The sequence below is a fragment of the Anomaloglossus baeobatrachus genome, chromosome 11 (genome assembly GCF_048569485.1).
Source record: "Anomaloglossus baeobatrachus isolate aAnoBae1 chromosome 11, aAnoBae1.hap1, whole genome shotgun sequence".
NCBI classification, from domain to species: Eukaryota; Metazoa; Chordata; class Amphibia; order Anura; family Aromobatidae; genus Anomaloglossus; species Anomaloglossus baeobatrachus.
This window is the reverse complement of record NC_134363.1, coordinates 130,945,435-130,965,192: the sequence shown is the minus strand read 5'-3', so window position 1 is coordinate 130,965,192 and position 19,758 is coordinate 130,945,435. Positions and strand designations below refer to the sequence as shown.

Below are 19,758 nucleotides of genomic sequence, written 5' to 3'. Positions count from 1 at the left end.
GGCAAATACATGACTCTCCAATAAAGTTATACTAAAAAAAGTATGCACACACATGTATCTAATGTAACCGCCCTCACTTTTTAACCACCACTAGCAACTTTGTTTTTTTTTTGTCAATAAAGTTAATTGAAATAAAAAAAAAAAAAAAAAAAAAAGACACCCTCAGCCTGCGGAGAGGAGAGGGAGAAAACTACAAGTCCCGGCGTGCTTTGCGGTGTGGGTGATTTCCTCCAGAGACTGACCAATCCTACCAAGGAGGAGAGATTAACAAAAGCAAATTGTTCAGTGACATCAGAAGAGGACTAGGAGGGTGAGAGGGAGAGAAGAGCAAAGAAAGCCAGATATCCATTGAAAGCTGGAGGAGTTGGCTGGGGCTGTTGCACGGTGCCAGCATTTTTTTTTGGGGGGGTGGCAGTTTGGGATCTGAAGAGGGTGGTGGCTGCTTCTGTGGTTGCTGATTTATAGTGATCGTTCGGTGAGAAGATATGATCTGACTCAGCCCTGAGGTTTGGGGCGCTTGGAGGTGCCTGGGCTTGGACTCCTCACCCTCCCTGGGATTGCACCCCAACTTTTGAAGGAGCTCATCCAAGAAGACTCTCATTTTAAAGCCCCCTAGAGATCACCTCCTACCTTGATCAGCACATTGCCTGGATCCCCTACTTTCTGAGGATCACCCCCACAACCCCTGGACTGACTCCCTATTTTTTTTCACCCCCACTCATGGATACTGCATCAACCTCAACTTTTGATTCAGAGGTGAGTTGATTCCATTTCTCCAATGTATATGCAGGCAGCAGTGTAACCCTTTCCCTCCCCAACACCTCTCGTGTGTGTACCCCAACTCCCCCTCCCCCACAGTAGCAGTGCCTGTATCTGCACTTGTGCACCCGATTGCTGGGCTGTCTGTATAGATCTCACTCCCTGACCCATCTCTCATTACAACTTGCGCCATCTTGTCCTTGCAACAAAAAAAAAGTATTTGTGTAAGCCCTGAGAGGAGCCCCCCATGTGCCTGGCTGTGCCCCTGATTAGCCCCTGGCAGACCCCTTCCCCCCCCCTTTTAGGACCTTTTGTAGGTATTTGTATTGTCTGTGGCATGGCTTGTGCTCTCCAGGTATCTAAGCCTGGCAGTGTGAGCACCATCTTGAATGCACTCTCCACAGTCAGGACTATGAGGCGTGACCAGGCTCACATTTTGGGGTACAGGGGGCATCCGGATGGTCAGTGCACCCCTGATCAGGAGGATTAATGGGAATAAAGTGAGGGTGTGTGGGATATTGGAGGCATGGTGGGAGATTGGGGGAGGGGTGGTAAATCAGCGAGCTCTATCACCCCACTTGTGTGATCATGCCTGCACTGTTCTGGGGGTCTTCCTGCCCCCCCCCCTTCCCCTTAAACAGCTTATATTTAGTTTACTTTAACCCTTTCCAGTCCACTGTGCAGATCTCCACACAGCAGCTGCCAGCCTGGCTGCCATGGTGTCCCTCCATTACAATGCCTAATGTACCTCCATAGGGACAATATGTGGGTGCTGTAGAGGTGGATGGTTGGGAGGGGAACCCAATCTCCCACCTTTAATGCTATTTCAACCACCTTTAAAGTTAAGATAAGGATGTCACTGCAAAGTGTGGCTAGAAGGGGGTGATTGTGTATAAATTCGGCATTTACATGTGTGCCCCCCCCCTTCTTATTGAAGTGCTAAGTACCCCTCTTGAGAGCTCCATAAGAGCCCCCATTATAGAGAACTGCAGGCGGATGGGGGATCAGGGCAGCACGATGACTACACCCACTCCCTGTAGTATTCCATATCTGCTTTGTTAGGGGGCTGGGGGGGTGCTTGTCTTTGGGGTGCTGACATTTGATACTGGGTGCCCCCCCACCCTTTATGATCACAAAGCAGGGAGTATGGTGCATGACCAGGAAGTGAGGGGGTGGGGGGACCCTTCCTCATCAGACCTCTTATCCCCCCTTGTTTTCTCCTTTTATCTTTATATTATATAGTAATTATATCCTTACTGAGAATCCATAGTATTGTACGTTTATATGTGATATGAGAGCCCCACAACGTGTTGGTGGGGGAGGGGGGCAGCTCCTGCTGTGACCATTTTTTTTTTTTTCTTAAATGTTAATGAGTCCTTGTAGAGCCCCTCACTCTTTTCTAACACAAGGGTCAGCCCCATAAAGACACCTCTTCCCCCTGTTCTAGCCTCATTTTAGCTACAATCAAACATTAAAATGGTTATTGTGTGTCTGGACAGCAGCCAAGAGGAGGAGTTGCTGGTTACATTGTATCACTGAGGCTCCCAGTCTGCAGGGGGGTCAATAAGAAGCCCCCTATAGAGTGTGGATGCAGATAGCCTGGGACACTGTAGGGTTTTAGGGTTGTGCTCCACATTGATCTCCATAGAACCTGTCACTTGTGATTTGTTCCATACTTCTCAGGCTTGTTACAATGTATCTTATTGTTACATTGTATCTCCAGGGAGAGAACACTTTCCTCTGTATATTCTAACTGCTGTGTGTTTCTGCCGAGTCAGTTATTGCCTTGCCTGGAATCAGGATAGCCAACAAGACCAGAAGGGTCTTAAGGGTTAAGTGTCAGTCACAGCCGTGCTCCTCCTCTGGGCTCTCCTTCAGTCTCCTCCTATACAGTGTCACTAGGGCTAGGGATGTCCCTTAAGGCTGCAGAGCCTCTGTTCCCCATATACCCCCCCCCCCCCCATCAGCACCTGAGCCTGCAGCATATCCCCTCTAGATGCCAGTGTAGTGCGGCAGTGCATGGGTTAAGGGCCTTCTGTTGCCTGATCATGTCTTATATATGTATCAATATACTTAATTAGTTTAGTGATCATGTAGATCTCTTTCACATATGCTTGGGTTTTGGGGTGTGGAGGTTGCTGGCGCCCTTAATAAGGTGTTTGATATGTCAGTGCGACAATTATATTGAACATTTTCCTGCTGTATCCAAGGTCAGCGCTATTTCTGTGTCTTAAAGTGACCTCGCACCTTGTCAGATGTGACCGATAATCAGATTTCTCAGGCTAACTTTAAGATTATAGGACATTAGTGTGTAATGGTGGGGTCTGATGACAGGTAGGGTGATCATTTTGACAGCTGAGCTCTAGATCTGGGGCTGCAGTAGTCAGTGCTCCCTTCATATGTATATACTGCCCAGGCTACGCGGATAGGGATGGATAGCAGACATTGCCCAGATGGTGTGGGTCGCAAAGGAATCCTGGTCTGGCAAGCTCTCTGCCAGTAGCCCATAAGGCTGGCACATGGATGGTTTTTTGTTTTTTTTTTTCTACCCACAATTTGCCCCATCAGCCCCTCCCCCCCCCCCCATACTGATCGGGGTATTAATACCTCTAAGCTGTACTTGTATTGTTGTATAAGCACATCTATTGTGCATATATAGATATGTGTATGGAAACGATGTATGTGCTGTGTATGGAAATGATGTATGTGCTGTGTACTTATAAAAAATATAAAAATGCAGCTGTATGTGTGCGGAAGAAGATGTATGTGTATAGAAACTGTATATGTGTGTGTGTGTGTGTGTATATATACATAGAAACTGCATATATGTTCTGTATGTATGTATAGGGGAAGGTGTATATCTCTACACACGTATGTGTATAAATTGTGTCTGTATAATTTGTATCTATACTGCATCCATATGTATAAAAACTATGTATTGTATACATATGGATTAAGGCATATTTGTACTGTACACATGTATTGTGTATGTATAAGGTATATATGTTGCATACGCATCTGTAAAAAAATTTACACTGTATATGATTGTGGGTATGTTATATACATGCTGTAGGGGCGTGTATGTATGTAATATATATATTTACATATATACACACACGCTGTCGGGGTGCATGTATGTGTAATATTATAAATACATATATGTGTGTGTATTTATAATATTACACACACGCACCCCTACAGCGTGTATATATGTATGTATGTATGTATGTGTATATATATAAATATACACACGCACGCGTGCCCCTACAGCATGTATATACATACCCACAATCATATACAGTGTATATAGTTTTTACAGATGCGTATGCAGCATATACAGTATGACATGCATACACAATACATATTATACATGTGTACAGTACATATGCCTTTACCCACATGTATACAGTACATATAGTTTTTATACATATGGATGCAGCATACACACAACCGCCCTGTTGTTGGGTTCTAACCATATTTAACCCCTGTGAGCTCCTCGGGAGCGCAGCAAGCTCTTATTGTGTGGGATCTCACAATGGTACCATTCTTGCAGACCTCCGCCAAGTCTATGCACACCCAATTACGGTCAGAAGACCTTTAAATACCACCTTATAAAAGTATAGGGGGCGATGGGCGTGAAGGAGCTGTAAAGAGTTTTTAATAATTTTTCTTTGTCACGGTGTTCTCTAATAAGTGAAAGCGTTGATAGAGAAGCAGTCACTTCTCTATCTGAGGGTAGCAGTATTATATGATATTTAGTGCCACTGCCAGCCACAGTGTCATAGATGGCACAATAGAACGAAAATCTAAGCTCTGTCCACTGTGCAGATGAATGTGAGCGATTGTTCCCTGTAATCAGCCAATTAGACTGGGGAGAGGCTGTGACTTGTGTTCTTCAGTGGGATCAGCCTGCTCCCATGATCACTGTTAGATCTCACATCTCCATATGTGACCGATATCAGATGACGATCTTATGACGCTTTGTTATATAGATCGCCTGTACTGTCTGTATAGGTGAAGTGTCTGTGTGCCATTAGACATGATTTATCATATTTCTATTGGGAAATAAGCAGCTCCCAGGCTCATCTGTAGCTGCTCATCTTGGTGGGCAAAAGACCAGACAAGTGGATATACATTCTGTTGGGCTGCCTCAGCCATGGATGGTGGATACTGATGGGATCTGCAGAAAAAAAAAAAATCAGCTAGATAATGGAGATGTTTTACTATCCAAGTATAACACTTCCTTGTCTTGATGGGCATCTTGCTGCCCTCTATAGTCTCCTATATGTACAATGGATTTTTTCTTTTTTTTTTTTTTAAGCCTGATGGTGGTTAGTACTGGCTGACACAGACAGACACACAGACCCCTGTGCAAAACAATATATGATCCCTTGAAGTCCAATAGCTCCTCATGATGCACAATCCCATCTGCTTTGGGTGTAGAGGTGGCCCCAGCTCCTCTGTGGCCCCAGCTCCTCTGTGGCCCCAGCTCCTCTGTGGCCCCAGCTCCTCTGTGGCCCCAGCTCCTCTGTGGCCCCAGCTCCTCTGTGGCCCCAGCTCCTCTGTGGCCCCCTGTCTGCACAGATTTCACGAAGGATATATGTGCACCCCTAGTGGTCAGATTTGGGGTTTCTTGCTGCCCTCTATAGTCTCCTATATGTACAATGGATCTTTTTTTTTTTTCTTTTTTTTTTCTTTTAAGCCTGATGGTGGTTAGTACTGGCTGACAGACAGACCCCTGTGCAAGAACAATATGTGATCCCTTGCAGTCCTATAGCTCCTCAAAATGCACAATCACAGCTGCTTTGGGGGTAGAGGTGGCCCCCCTGCTCCTCTGTGGCCCCCCCCTGCTCCTCTGTGGCCCCCCCCCCTGCTCCTCTGTGGCCCCCCCCTGCTCCTCTGTGGCCCCCCCCCCTGCTCCTCTGTGGCCCCCCCCCCCTGCTCCTCTGTGGCCCCCCCCCCTGCTCCTCTGTGGCCCCCCCCCCTGCTCCTCTGTGGCCCCCCCCCCCTGCTCCTCTGTGGCCCCCCCCCCCTGCTCCTCTGTGGCCCCCCCCCCCTGCTCCTCTGTGGCCCCCCCCCCCTGCTCCTCTGTGGCCCCCCCCCCCTGCTCCTCTGTGCCCCCCCCCCCCTGCTCCTCTGTGGCCCCCCCCCCCTGCTCCTCTGTGGCCCCCCCCCCTGCTCCTCTGTGGCCCCCACCCCTGCTCCTCTGTGGCCCCCCCCCCTGCTCCTCTGTGGCCCCCCCCCCCTGCTCCTCTGTGGCCCCCCCCCTGCTCCTCTGTGGCCCCCCCCCTGCTCCTCTGTGGCCCCCCCCCCCCTGCTCCTCTGTGGCCCCCCCCCCCCTGCTCCTCTGTGGCCCCCCCCCCTGCTCCTCTGTGGCCCCCCCCCCCCTGCTCCTCTGTGGCCCCCCCCCTGCTCCTCTGTGGCCCCCCCCCCTGCTCCTCTGTGGCCCCCCCCCCCTGCTCCTCTGTGGCCCCCCCCCCCTGCTCCTCTGTGGCCCCCCCCTGCTCCTCTGTGGCCCCCCCTGCTCCTCTGTGGCCCCCCCCTGCTCCTCTGTGGCCCCCCTGCACAGATTCCACCAATGATATGTGCACCCCTGGTGGTCAGATTTGGGGTTTCCTATGCATAGTCCTCACTTGCAGCTTGTCTGTGTAGACTGGGTGAAAAAAGCAATGAATACCCTCTATTAACATAGAAATATTTCTCTAAGCCAACAGGAATCTCAATATTTGGTCTCGGCTTCATCCCTCCAGCCCGCAGGACCTCACCCCACAGTTACAGTCTATTAGCTAATGTGTGGGCTGGAAGTTATTAAATATTGAACCTTAGTGGTATCTGGGAGAGTTGGGTGTGAACCAGTATGGCCACCATCACCGCTGCTTCACATGATCTTCTGCTGGGAGTTAGGGGCGTATAATCACATAATTAGATATATCGTTATTAGGGTGGCTAGAAAAGCTGGGTGATAAGGGAGCTCTAATGCATTTCCTAGAAACTAATCTAATAAAAAGAGCGCAAAACTCCTTGTATTACAGAATTGCCCCTCCCCGGCTGTGAGAGGGTTGGTGAGTGCAGGTCATGAACAGGTGTGGGTGCCGCAACAAAGGGTTAACTTGCATATTCAGCATTGTCCTGCTGCAGTTCTGCGTTTGTCCACCGGGGGGCTGGTGATCTGTGTTCACTTGTGATTGGGTTTTTATTATCTGTGTAAATATTATTGAATGTATATGTTAATTAGGGTGTGGCTTCCATATGTATAGGGTGAATATGAAAAATTTACATGGGCCAATTTTTTTATCTTAAAGTGACAGGACCATATAACCTAATTTATGTATATTATAAATGCCATTGTCCGTGCCTTTTAAAAATTGGTTAATAAGCTGTCTGTCTATATGTGTGTGCATTGGACGTTGGTAATTCATGAAATACTGTCTGCAATCTTATCCTTGATTAAAATAGATGTCGGTAGTTTGTAGCTCCCCCCTGAGGTTTCTCTTGGTATTGCAGCTGTCCTGCTGTGAGATTCGGAAGCGCACAACCAAGGCGTTAATGCATTCCCCCCCCATGGTCTTTGCTGTAAGCATACATGTTGAGCGATGCTCTTAGGTCACTTGTTTGTCAGGGTGGAGGCTAATCAATAATTGTTTGCAGCAGAATTTTGAAAGCTGCTCTGGATGAAAGGACTCATCAAGACTTGGGTTTTGCATGCCAGTCTTGATGAAGGGTCCCGCAGGAGTAAGGAGCCCTAAATTCATCAAGAGGCCCGCTCATCTTGCTAAATTTAGTGCACCTTTTTAGGCTGCTTTCACACATCCGTTTTTTGCCATGCGGCACAATCCGGCAAAAAAACTTGCACCGGATCCGGCGTAAAAAATGGATCCGTTGCATCAGTTTTTTCCATGCGTTCCTTCCGTTTTTTGATGGATCCATTGTGCTAAGGAGCATGTGCAGTTCATAAAAACGGATCAGTCGTTGGATTCCATCATATGCCGGATGATGACGGATCCGGCGCCCATAGGCTTTCCTTGAAACTCACGCCGCATGAAGCGTTCCATCCGGCTGCCGGATCCAGCGAAAGCCGGATGCAACGCAAGGCCATGCGGCACAATCCAGTGCGAATACAAGTCTATAGGGGAAAGAATGGATCCGGCGGCAATAAATGCCAGAACCCAGTTTTTACCGGATTGTGCCGCACGGCGAAAAACGGATGTGTGAAAGCAGCCTTAACTGCTGTGCGTTAGTGTAACATGCTCCGGTCAGGAATTAAATACATATGTTTTGTAGCCTGAATTATAATACACCTGTAGATGCTTGGCTTTCGCCCCCCTCCCCATTAGGCTCTACCCTCTTATCTAAAAGTAGGCAGAGCCGGCGACAACCACAGTCAAAAGACAAAAGTCTCACAATTATCGCGTAGCTCCAAGTTCCATAAAAATGTTGCAACATCTTAAAGTTTTAAACCAAAGATTCCGACGAAAACTTGAACCTGAATTCGGGGCAAACAATTTACAAAGTTAGATTAGTCTAGTAACTGATTATATTTTCCATGGAGAGGGGTAAATATGTGGCTGTGAGGAAGGTGCGTTGGGAGAGGGGTAGTAATTGAAGGGTGTGATGGGGTATATGCATCTTTGAAAGGATAATTGATTTTAACTAGAGGCCCCATACTTATTAAAGAGAGTCTGTCACCCCCAAAACGCAAATTGAATTACCGTTCTTAAAGGGGATCTGTCACCAGGTTTTTGCCACCTAATCTGAAGGCAGTATAGTATAGAGCAAGAGACTCTGAATCCAGTGGTGTGTCACTTAGGCCTAAGCCACACGGCGAGAAAAACAGTGCGAGTGGAGTGTGATAAAACATCGCATTCCACTCAGACCAATTCTAGCCTGTGTGACCGCACACATCAGCGATTATTTTCTCAGCCCTAATCGGACCGAGAAAACAATCGCAGCATGCTGCAACTGTAATGCAAGACTCTTTCTCTCGCACCCATTCAAGTGAATGGGGCGAGAGAAAAATCGCGCTGCACTCGCCGTACACCGGTGTACTCCTAGTGCAGTGCGAGAATGGCAATAGCCGGCTACGCAGGAGAGAGGGAGAAAAATCCCTCCCTCCCCTCCTGAGTGCCGGCCTGCCCCCCGCAGCTGAGGTCTGCTCACATGAACGGACCTCAGTAGCAAGGACACACGCATGACACTCGGCTCTGCTGTACTGCCAGCATGAGCCGAGTGTCATGCAAGGGGATCGCAGTAGTCCCTGTGTGGCCCCAGCCTTACTGGGCTGCTTAGTGTAGTTTTTATATAAGCACTGGTTAATCAGCAGTAGATTATCATTACAGAACTACTTGGCGTGCTGCAGGTAGTCCAGCATATTCATGAGCTCTGTATAACTGCTAGATCTGCAGCAGAAAAAACATTGATTTTATCAAAATGAGAGCAAACAGCTCAGTAAGTGACACATCGCTGGAATCAGGGTCTCTGTCTCTACATTATGCTGCTCTCAGATGGGGGAGCAAAAACCTGCTGACAGATTCCCTTTTAAACAGTTGTAGATGACTCGGCCACTATAAATCAGACCTGTAGTCTACATTTCAGTGTTTTAACTGCTTTAAAAAAAAAAGTGTTTAATTTCATATGTATAGGAGTCATTTTGTGCACCCTTGGTGGGTGCAAGGCTTTGTGCTCTGTTACACCCCCTCATTTTGCTGAGCACTCCACTCCTCACCACCTCGATCCTTATTGACCGCACTAATTTGCCTGAACTCAATCCGTCAAACACGAAGTGTCTAAACATAACTGATCTCTCTTCTGCTTTTTGAAGTCACTTGTTCACTACTCTTCCGGTGTTATCAATGTAGTGAGCCGCTGTGACACAAATAGGAGCCAGGTATGAGAGCGCACCCACATTGTGTGCATTGCTACGTTCCTACATTGTCATTGCGCATGCGCAGGGCCGAGGAGGAGGTCAATCAGGATTAGGGGAAGCGCTAAGAATTCAAATTGAGGGTGTGTAATGGTGTTTTGTGGCCTTGACCCACTGAAGACCCCTCATTTCCAATGCTTTTTCACAGCAAATAAACACTTTAATTGGTATAACTGGTATAATATTTATAGGGGCCCACATTCTCCAAATATAACTGTTTAAAGGGAACCTGTCAGGTGCAATATGCACCCAGAACCATGAGCAGTCCTGGCTGCAGATTGCTAATCCCTGCCTAACTGTCCCTGTATACACTAGCATAGATAAAGGGTTCTTTAGAAAAAGTATTTCTAAAGATCTTTTACCGTATGCTAATGAGCACAGGGACTAGTCCCCTGGGCGTTACTTCCCCTGGCTAGTCGCCCCATTAGTACGTCCACAGGGGCATAGTAACATGCGATCATGATAATGAATATTCAGCGTTACAGGATGATCTCCCTCACCTCTCCGCCATTGCGTCCAACGGGGGATTTCGGCTCAGTGCGCATGACCCCGGAGTTTGGGTCATGGGCACTATGAAGCTGGGTGTACACGTCCTGGTTTCAAACTGAAGTAGTGCGCATGACCCAAACTCCGGGATCATGCGCAATGAGCCGAAATCCCACGTCGTACACGATGGCGGCGGAGAGGTGAGTGACACCCACAGGGGCGTACTAACATGCTAATGGGGGCGACTACGCCCTAGCTCATTAGCATATGGTAAAAGATCTTTAGAAATACTTTTTCTAAAGATCCCTTTATCTGTGCTACTAGATACAGGGACGTTTAGGCAGGGATTATCAATATACACCCAGAACTGCTCGTGGTTCTGGGTGCATATTGGACCTGACTTTTCCCTTTTAAGTACTTTATTTGCACTCGAGGGTGACATTCTCTTTAAATAAAGTTTGGCCACACTTGCAGACTTTCCCTCTCTTCCCCATTAAAATAACCTAAATGCTCGGCTGAGCCGTCCATTGACCTGTATGTATGGGGAAGTCAAGTGAGATGGCTGTGGGCCAAATTATTATTTATTTATAGAGCACCATTGATTCAATGATTCCAAATGAGCCTGTGTATGGCCCTGCAGACGGCACGCTGGGCAAGTGGGTTAAGCATGCGGCCAAGTTATAGGCGTAGGTGTAATTATACATTTATACGTGCAGTAATAATTTAATGCATGAGCAATGTTTCACTGTATTTTAGGATGGACCGCCCAATTACAGGCGGAGGAGGACTGTGGAGGATTTTAACCAGTTCTGCACGTTTGTGTTGGCATACGCAGGATACATACCATACCCAGAAGAGGTAAGTACGCATGTACAGCTATATAGGAATTCATATCACAAAAGGGCCCCAGTGCAAGAACAGTATATATGGGCTCTTTTCTTTCCAATATGTCCTAAAAATGCCCAATTCCACCTGTTTTAGATATAGAAATGGATCCCCTTCACTCTTAGGCCCCTGTGCGGCTGCACCAATGATATCTCCACCCCTGATATAGCCTAAAGGAGAACGCTACATACATTGGTGAGGTTTATCATCTTGGAAAATCATTGATTTCCAAAATAGAAATGCTTAGAGATGTTTTCCAGGATTGTGCCAAAATATTTGGCTTTCTTTCTCCACATTCTTAGCCAATATAAAATGCTAAGTGCGCTTTTTTTATAGAAATTTGGCTCAATATTTGGCAAACACTATTCCATCTGCCAGAACTAATGTTTTTGTGTTTAGGCCCCTGGATAGATCAAATTGCATCATTAATTACCAAGCACTGGACTACAAAGGAAGGGGGTGAAAAAGCAAACTTATTGGTTTGTCTGGCAAAGTTTGCATCGCAGCAACTGAATGTAATCATTGATGTGGAGGGTGGATAAATAGGAGAAAAATATCATATTTTTCACATAAAATACTTCTTTTCTCCAGATGTGTGCTATAGTGATGAATATTATGTAAATGACTGATGCTTGCTGTAGCTGCATCCATTTTGTAGTGTTAACCAATGTACGGTATTATAGAGCATCAGTGAAATCACTAAGTGGTGATTCACGAAGTGTGAAATAACACTGTCAGACGATGATCGCTTCCTGAAAAACTGGTCAAATTTCCTATAGTTTAGTACACAAAATGCATCAGTGTGTATATATGCATATAAATAGTGGGCAGTATTATAGTAGTTATATTCTTGTACATAGGGGTGGTATTATAGTAGTTATATTCTTGTACATAGGAGCAGTATTATAGTAGTTATATTCTTGTACATAGGAGCAGTATTATAGTAGTTATATTCTTGTACATAGAGGGCAGTATTATAGTAGTTATATTCTTGTACATAGAGGGCAGTATTATAGTAGTTATATTCTTGTACATAGAGGGCAGTATTATAGTAGTTATATCCTTGTACATAGGGGCAGTATTATAGTAGTTATATCCTTGTACATAGGAGCTGTATTATAGTAGTTATATCCTTGTACATAGGAGCTGTATTATAGTTATATTCTCGTACATAGGAGCAGTATTATAGTAGTCATCTTGCACAGTAGAGCAGTATAGTAGTTTTATTCTCGTACATGGGGGGCAGTATTGGGCCTCAGCTCCACTTGCTTTTTACATAGACTAGTGCAATCCGATAAAACATTGGACTGCACTCACACCAGTGTAAAATTATATCGGCATAAGAAAAGAATTGCAGCATGCCACATTTGGCAGCAAGTCTCAGCTCACACGCACCCATACAAGTCTATGGGAGCGTGTGAAACCTTGCACTGCACTTGCATGTCGTCCGAGTGCAGTGCAATATAAACAGAGACAGGCTGCGGAGGAGAGTGAGAAAGTGCGCCCTCCCTCTTCTCCACAGCTGTGATTCGATCGCAAGAATCGGGAGTCATTAGCATATCGAATCTGATGTTCTCGCATGAGATTCGATACGCAAGTGAAGCCGAAGCATTGTAGTAGTTATATTCTCGTACAGTGGAGCAGTATTATAGCAGTTATTTACTTACACATAGTGAGTGGTATTATAGATGTTATATTCTTGTACATATGAGCAGTGTTATAGTAGGTATATTCTCTTACATTGGGGCAGTATTATAGTAGTTGTTATATTCTTGTTCATAGGGTCAGTATTATAGTAGTTATATTCTTGTTCATGGGGTCAGTATTATAGTAGTTATATTCTTGCACATTGGAGCAGTATTATAGTCATTCTATTCTCATACATAGGAGACAGTATTCTAGTAGTTATAGTCTTGTACATAGGAGCAGTATTATAGTAGTTATATTCTTGTACATATGGGCAGTATTATAGTAGTTATATTCTTGTACATATGGGCAGTATTATAGTAGTTATATTCTTGTACATATGGGCAGTATTATAGTAGTTCTATTCTTGTACATATGGGCAGTATTATAGTAGTTGTATTCTTGCACTGTAGAGCAGTATTATAGTAGCTATTCTCATACAGAGGAGGTAGTATTCTAGTAGTTATATTTGTACAGTGGAGCAGTATTATTGTAATTTACTTGCACATAGGAGGTGGTATTATAGATGTTATATCCTTGCACATAGGAGTAGTATTGTCATATAGAATTGACCATCAGAGGCACTATTATAGTAAAGTACTTCATTATCCTCAGCTTAGTTACAGATGAGCCCACCATTTAGATTATCAGAAATACAATAAGAATGTTTACTGTATTTTTGATCTAAATGGTGGGCTCATCTGTAACTAAGCTGAGGATAATGAAGTAGACTGTGTATTTTTGTATCTGCTATATCTAGAATAAGTGGTAATAACTCTTATTGTTAATCATCTCTCTTTAGGAGTCCCCTCTTAGAGCCGGCTCCAGCCCCCCAAACAGCACCGGAAGCACTGTAGACAGTGACAGCTGGGATTCTAGATTCCAAGATGTCGCCTCTACCGGGGCTTTACCGATCAAAAAGCGAAGAAGCTTCGGTGAGCTGAATCATGACTGCTGCTATCCCCCCATGCTGAAGTGCTCCAAGCTCAGCAGCTTCCTCCTGGACCGCAAGAAACTGGACAAAATGAAGAAAAAGAAAAAGTTGAAGAAAAAGGAGCAACAGGTTGTGAGTCTGACTGAGGAAGACTACATGAAAACCTTTATAAAGATTGAGCCAGAGGACTTGTCACCTGAGGAGATGATGCCCGCTCCAGTCCTGGACCATGCACTAGATCTTAAAATTTCCCCAAAGATCGAGACCCCAGACCCAGTATTCGAGTGCTGTAATAACAGTATGGACAGTTCTTCCGTCACCATGACGTATGACTACACAGACGAAATAAAGACTGAGTACTCTGAGGTGAACCTGGGAAAGCGAACTGTGATACGGCAGGGGAAGCAGGTGGTTTTCCGGGATGAAGACAGCACGGGAAACGATGAGGACATCATGGTGGATTCAGGTAAAAATACTCATTGGTAGGAAGGGTTATATAGCTTTCTAACAACTTGTAATGCATCATATTGTGTAGTCCCCATCATAATGGCATAAATTACAGCCATTTGTGTAGTGCAATACTAAGATCCCAATTTAAAGGGAGCATGTCACGGTGAAAGATATACGCGCCCTTCCCTCCCCCATACACTTTAGATAGCTTGCGGCCAAACAGCGGATTGGCTGACCATTCAGCTGGCTACTATCTTGCATACATAGTTTGCTTTACTGAGCACTCCTCTGTTCTTTGAGAGCCGCTGTCAGACATCTCTGGTGGGAGCTTATCTCTTAAGGCCCTTTCACACTGCGTTATGACCTATGTTCACTGGTCCCGTCGGGGCTTCCGTCCGAACGCCCCGCAAAACAGGTTTCAGACTTGTGCGCTGACAGGGGCCATTGACTATAATGGTGCAGACGGAGTCACTGTGTGTTCTGTTGTGCACCATTTTCGGGCATATATGTTTTCTGAAGGTGGACACCCAGAAGTAGTAGACTGCGTCTGGGTGTATGCCTCCAGAAAGTGTATACGTCAAAAAATGGTGCACAACAGAACACCTAGTGACTCAGTCTGCACTATTTTAGTCTATGGCCCTGTGGGCGCATGCGTATGAAACCTGTTTTGCGGGGGTTCGGACGGAAGCCCCAATGGGACCATTGAGCGAACGGGAACGTGGTGTGAAAGTGGCTTTAGCGAGCAGAAAGGATCAGTAGTCTGAAATCGGATCCTTCTCCCCCTCGATATCCTCTGTTAGTAGGCACCCGTACACATTAGACAATCAGTCAAACCCGTCAATGTCAGCGGGTTCTGCCATTGTTTGTCTAATGTGTTTAAGGGGGGCCTCTACTCCTAGAATATTTCCAGATAATATTTCTATTGTACTTCGACCACCATTTAATGGATGCAATTGACTCTGTGCATAAAATGGCCACCACTGCTTACTGTTGTGTTTTTTCAAAAAAATCTCCCATTTTGCTTTATAATCAGCAAATCAATAAACTATATAGGTTTTAATAGGTTTGAGGGGTCTGCCAGCCATTTTATTTCCAGTCCCGTCAAATACGGCCATTTTACTTAAGCATATAGGCAGCAGTGTACTATATGATTATGTATATATAGTTACAAAATGGCTGCTTATATTGTGTATGAAACTAGTGCTGCTAAGAACATGGGGTTAGTTTTATCATCCAATCATAGAGCAGCTTTTATTTTACCAGTGTAGGATTAAAGATACAAGAAGTGATTTGATTGGTTGCTATAGGTAACCTTTTCCCCCCCTCTTGGTTACACTGCCATTTTACATGAGGCCCATTATGTAGTTGAGTAGATGTAATGGATTTAGGCTCATGTTCCTAAAATGGACGCCACGATACTTGGGTTTCCTTGCCTCCATTATGAATATGTGCCCTTACAGGCAATATAATTCTGTGAGACAAATTTTAGTTAATGAGCTGTTAATACAAGTAGTAAAAATGGTGCCTGATGGGAATTAGCTGACATGACCTGTACATGGGGAGGGCAGACACTTTATTATGCACACACAAGGTAAAGTCTAGTCTGACAGGACTATTACTGCAGGCTGTGGTGCAGGCAGCCATTTTGTTATCATCCAGAAAGTTGACACGTTTTTTTTCCAATATCAGTCTCCTATCTATCTATCTATATCAAACAGATGCATAGTGTAGGACATAATTGTCTGGTAGCTGGATAATCAAGAAATTCCAGATTTTATTTTTTGCGAGAAGAAACATTTATAGGACTGTATCTACCTGGTTTATTGGATTTGTGGAGCTGGAGATGTGTTCTTATTATTACAATGCTGCCTATAGTCCAGTATCTGATAATTATGGCCGACATGATAAATCTATGAGCTGGATAGTAAGGAAACTGATATTTGAAGACACATTTGTCACCTTAAGCAGCTGCTAACAAAATGGCTGCTCCAGTAATACCAGTATGAGTCCTGTCAAACCAGTTCTAGTACTGATCCTTGTTCCGAATAACTTATCTGCCTTCACCTTTGACAAACTGCCGGCACATCGACTATATCCTACCAGGCCTCAGAGCAGGCAGCCATTTTGTCTACTGTATTAACCGCCTGTTTACTGCAGTTTCTTAGCAGACAGATTAAAAACAATTGTTCCACATACTGAGATTAATGAATACATTAATGCAACTACTACTATGTAATAAAATGAGAACGTAAAACGTAAAAAATGAGGTACTTGGTTGACTTTTGGATCAAAAAGCGTATAAGCCATCTAGCTACAACAAAGTAACCTCAAGGACTTTACATCTTTTAATTTACCTCTCTATGTGCCAACCTGTCCTCAAAACTGGGTTAAGAAACTGTCATCAAGAATTTTCTGGATCATCAAATGCTCAATGAGTGGTTTGCAAGTAGGCACACATTTTTAGTCAAAAAAGGGGGGGGCAGCACTGCTTGAGAATGGCATGCAAACAATTAAAAGTGAAAATTCACATATTATTTCAACTGTACTATAAGATTTTTAGCAAATTGTTCAATTCTTTGAGCCACCCCAGCCACGTCACGGAAAATCTCAATAGGGGGGTCCTACTCTATATTTCACACATTTTTAGGCCCCTTCACATGTCCATATTTCCGGTACATGTGGTGTCTGTTTCTACCCATACCAGAGACACAGACACCTGTAGACTTATTAAAATCAATAGGTTTATTCACATGTCCTTGTTTTGACACGGACCATGTGTCCATGTGCACCACGCGGCGACATGTCCATTTTTGACCGACAGCATGGTTGTCACATGGACTGCACACTAATGGGATCTGTGTGACAAGTACCTGAGGACACCCATTATCTGAAATTAAATGGATTTTTATACTTGCCTGTCTCCAGCGCTACTGTTGCTTCCGGGCCCGCCCATTATGCCTCATGAATATTCACTGCACTGACTGTAGACCTGGAAGCAAGTGTGACAGCAGCGTCGGAGACAGGTAAGTATACAGGTTCATGCTGTCCGTGTGCTATACGGATGGCACACAAACATACACAGGGTCACACGGACGGCTTATGGACCTGCACCATGGACCGTCACACACGTGCGTCTAATGTATGGACGTGTGAAGGGGACCTTAGACACATTGTTGGAAAAATCCTTGGGATCCGGTTAACCCCAACATTGATGATCCAGACTTTTGAAAGGATTTTTGGATAGTAGAGCACACCGCTGTGTATTCACCGCAGCCGTCTGGTCCAAATGAAGCCTTTGTCTCCTGGCTTTTACTCATTTATCCCTGAACCTTCCCGCTTGTGAATGAATCCCCAGGAATTTCCTAATCCCTCACCAGTGATGTCTTGTGGTGCTTTAATTAAAATTGATCTCATTTTGGACGAGCTTCTGCCAACAATTTATTGTTCAGATTATTTTTTTCCTTCTATTCCTTCCCCGTTAGAATGTAGTCATTGACTCCTCAGTAGGTGGCGGTGGAAGCTTTCCTCGGATTGGGGAATTTAATTCCATTGATGGATCGGGATTTATATTGCGTTCACCCTTCATCATGTCACTGGCACCGGTGGGCGGCATAATTCTTAAAGGAGACAATGTTTTCCTTACTAGATGATGGAGTCATGGGTGCTGCTGCGTTTTCTTGGTCTAAATTTTATAAATCACCTTTTTTAAGTTATTTCTCTGTTTTTCAATCATGATGTAATATCACGTTTTGATATGTAACTGTTTTGCATTTTATTCCAGATGATGAATCTTGGCATCTCGTCACCTGCTTCTGCATGAAGCCCTTCGCAGGCCGACCGATGATCGAGTGTAATGAATGTAATACCTGGATTCACCTGTCTTGTGCCAAAATCCGCAAGTCTAATGTTCCAGAAATCTACGTTTGCCAAAAGTGCAGGGACACCAAATTTGACATCCGACGATCAAACCGCTCACGTATGGGCTGTAGGAAGCTGTTTTTGGACTAAAAAAAAGTTATATACCGGTGTGTGCAAGGGCACTGCAACAAAAGCACACAGGACTACACCACTGTGCAGACAACACCAATATCCTCTCTATAAACCACGGCTGTTTCCCCGTCGGCATGCACATATACAGACTGGCATTTTTTATTTTATTTTTGTATGCCCAATCTGGGTTTGTTTCAATTCCTATTTGTCTGTGTGAATTCAGGCCACACAGATTATATATAATTTTATTTTATTTTTTTTTTTATGACCAGATTTTCAGTGAACACATGGCAGCATTGGAGTTAAATGGCCACACAGCAACTTCAGCCTAATATTTTCTTTGCCCCCTTAATCCTCCAGTGAGACCAAAACAAAGGAAATCAGGAAATCATCAAAAAAAATGAGCGTTTATTAGCTCAAAGCTGCAGTTTCATCATAGTTTTTGTAGCCCTAAACAAACATTTCTCGTTTTGGTATGAAAGACTAGATAAAAGCTGATATTTTTTTTAGATTTGTTTTTTTTTGCGATTTAAAAATATTTTTTTTTTCTGACACAGATTTGTTAAAAAGTACAAACTTGTAAAACATTTCAATAAATGTTTGGATTTTTTTTCTTTACTTTTCTTTATTTTTTTTTCTTACAATGGTTAAAATGACTCAGTTGTAGATTGGAAGCTTAGCGTCAAATGAGTGCCACTTTTTTTTTTTTCTGAATGATAAGTGAGTAGTTTTACCATCTTGCTAAGTTAGGCTCACGTTTCTAAAAAAAAAAAAAAAAAACTGTTCCGACTCCCTAAAAAAGTAAATAAAACACACGCACGCACACAATAAAAGTATTACAAATGGGAACGTCATTAATGTTGATTGAGTAGTGCCAAGTTTGGAAGTTATCCCCTATTAGTGGGATAGCGGAATCACATTTTTCCACAGCTGAGAATGACCTCAATCGAGATTTAGAGCACTGAAAAGTTCAGTCTGAATAGAGCAGTGTTCGATTATGCGCACTGCCGCTCCATTCATTCTCATCGGAGTACCAAAGATCAGCTGAACGCTATCCTTGGCCATCTCCAGTGGTCCCAGTGCACATGATCAACCTTCGCTCCATTCACTGGGGGTCTTCCGAGCCACGGTTCTGGGGATCCCGTCCTACGGCTAGGGTATAACTAGTGTTGAGCGAGTAGTTAACTTTTAGTACTCTCTATGCTGCTAGCGAGTACTGTCCGCTACTCATATTCGTTACGAGTAGCAGGCACAATGTAAGTCAATGGGAAATACTAAGTAGCGAGTCACCCAAAAGCCCTACTATTAGCTACCCATACGAAAAGTATGGCTTTCGGGTTACTTGCTACTTAGCGAATATTTCCCATTGACTTACATTGCGCCCACTACGCGTAATTACGTGAGTAGCGGACAATACTCGCTAACAGCATAGTGAGTACGAATAATTTAAAAGAACCTGTCACCAAATTTGGGGCCTATAAGCTGCGGCCACCACCACTGGGCTCTTATATACAGCATTCTAACATGCTGTATACAAGAGCCCAGGCCGCTGTGTAGAACTTAAGAAAACCTCACCTAGAAGGTCGCTCCGGTGCAGACTGGTCGAATGGGCGACTCCATTCTCTTGGACCGGCGCCTACTGTTACGG

General features: G+C 44.5%; 1 protein-coding gene across 1 annotated transcript; it reads left to right on the top strand.

Moving 5' to 3' along the window:
- The first annotated feature begins 416 nt into the window (after positions 1–416).
- On the top strand, positions 417–19,323 carry PHF13 (PHD finger protein 13). The gene is made up of 4 exons (XM_075327526.1): positions 417–756; positions 10,922–11,023; positions 13,539–14,136; positions 17,902–19,323. Exons 1-4 carry the CDS (start codon positions 721–723, stop codon positions 18,126–18,128), a joined length of 963 nt encoding a protein of 320 aa, XP_075183641.1. The 5' UTR covers positions 417–720; the 3' UTR covers positions 18,129–19,323.
- The last annotated feature ends 435 nt before the right edge of the window (positions 19,324–19,758 follow it).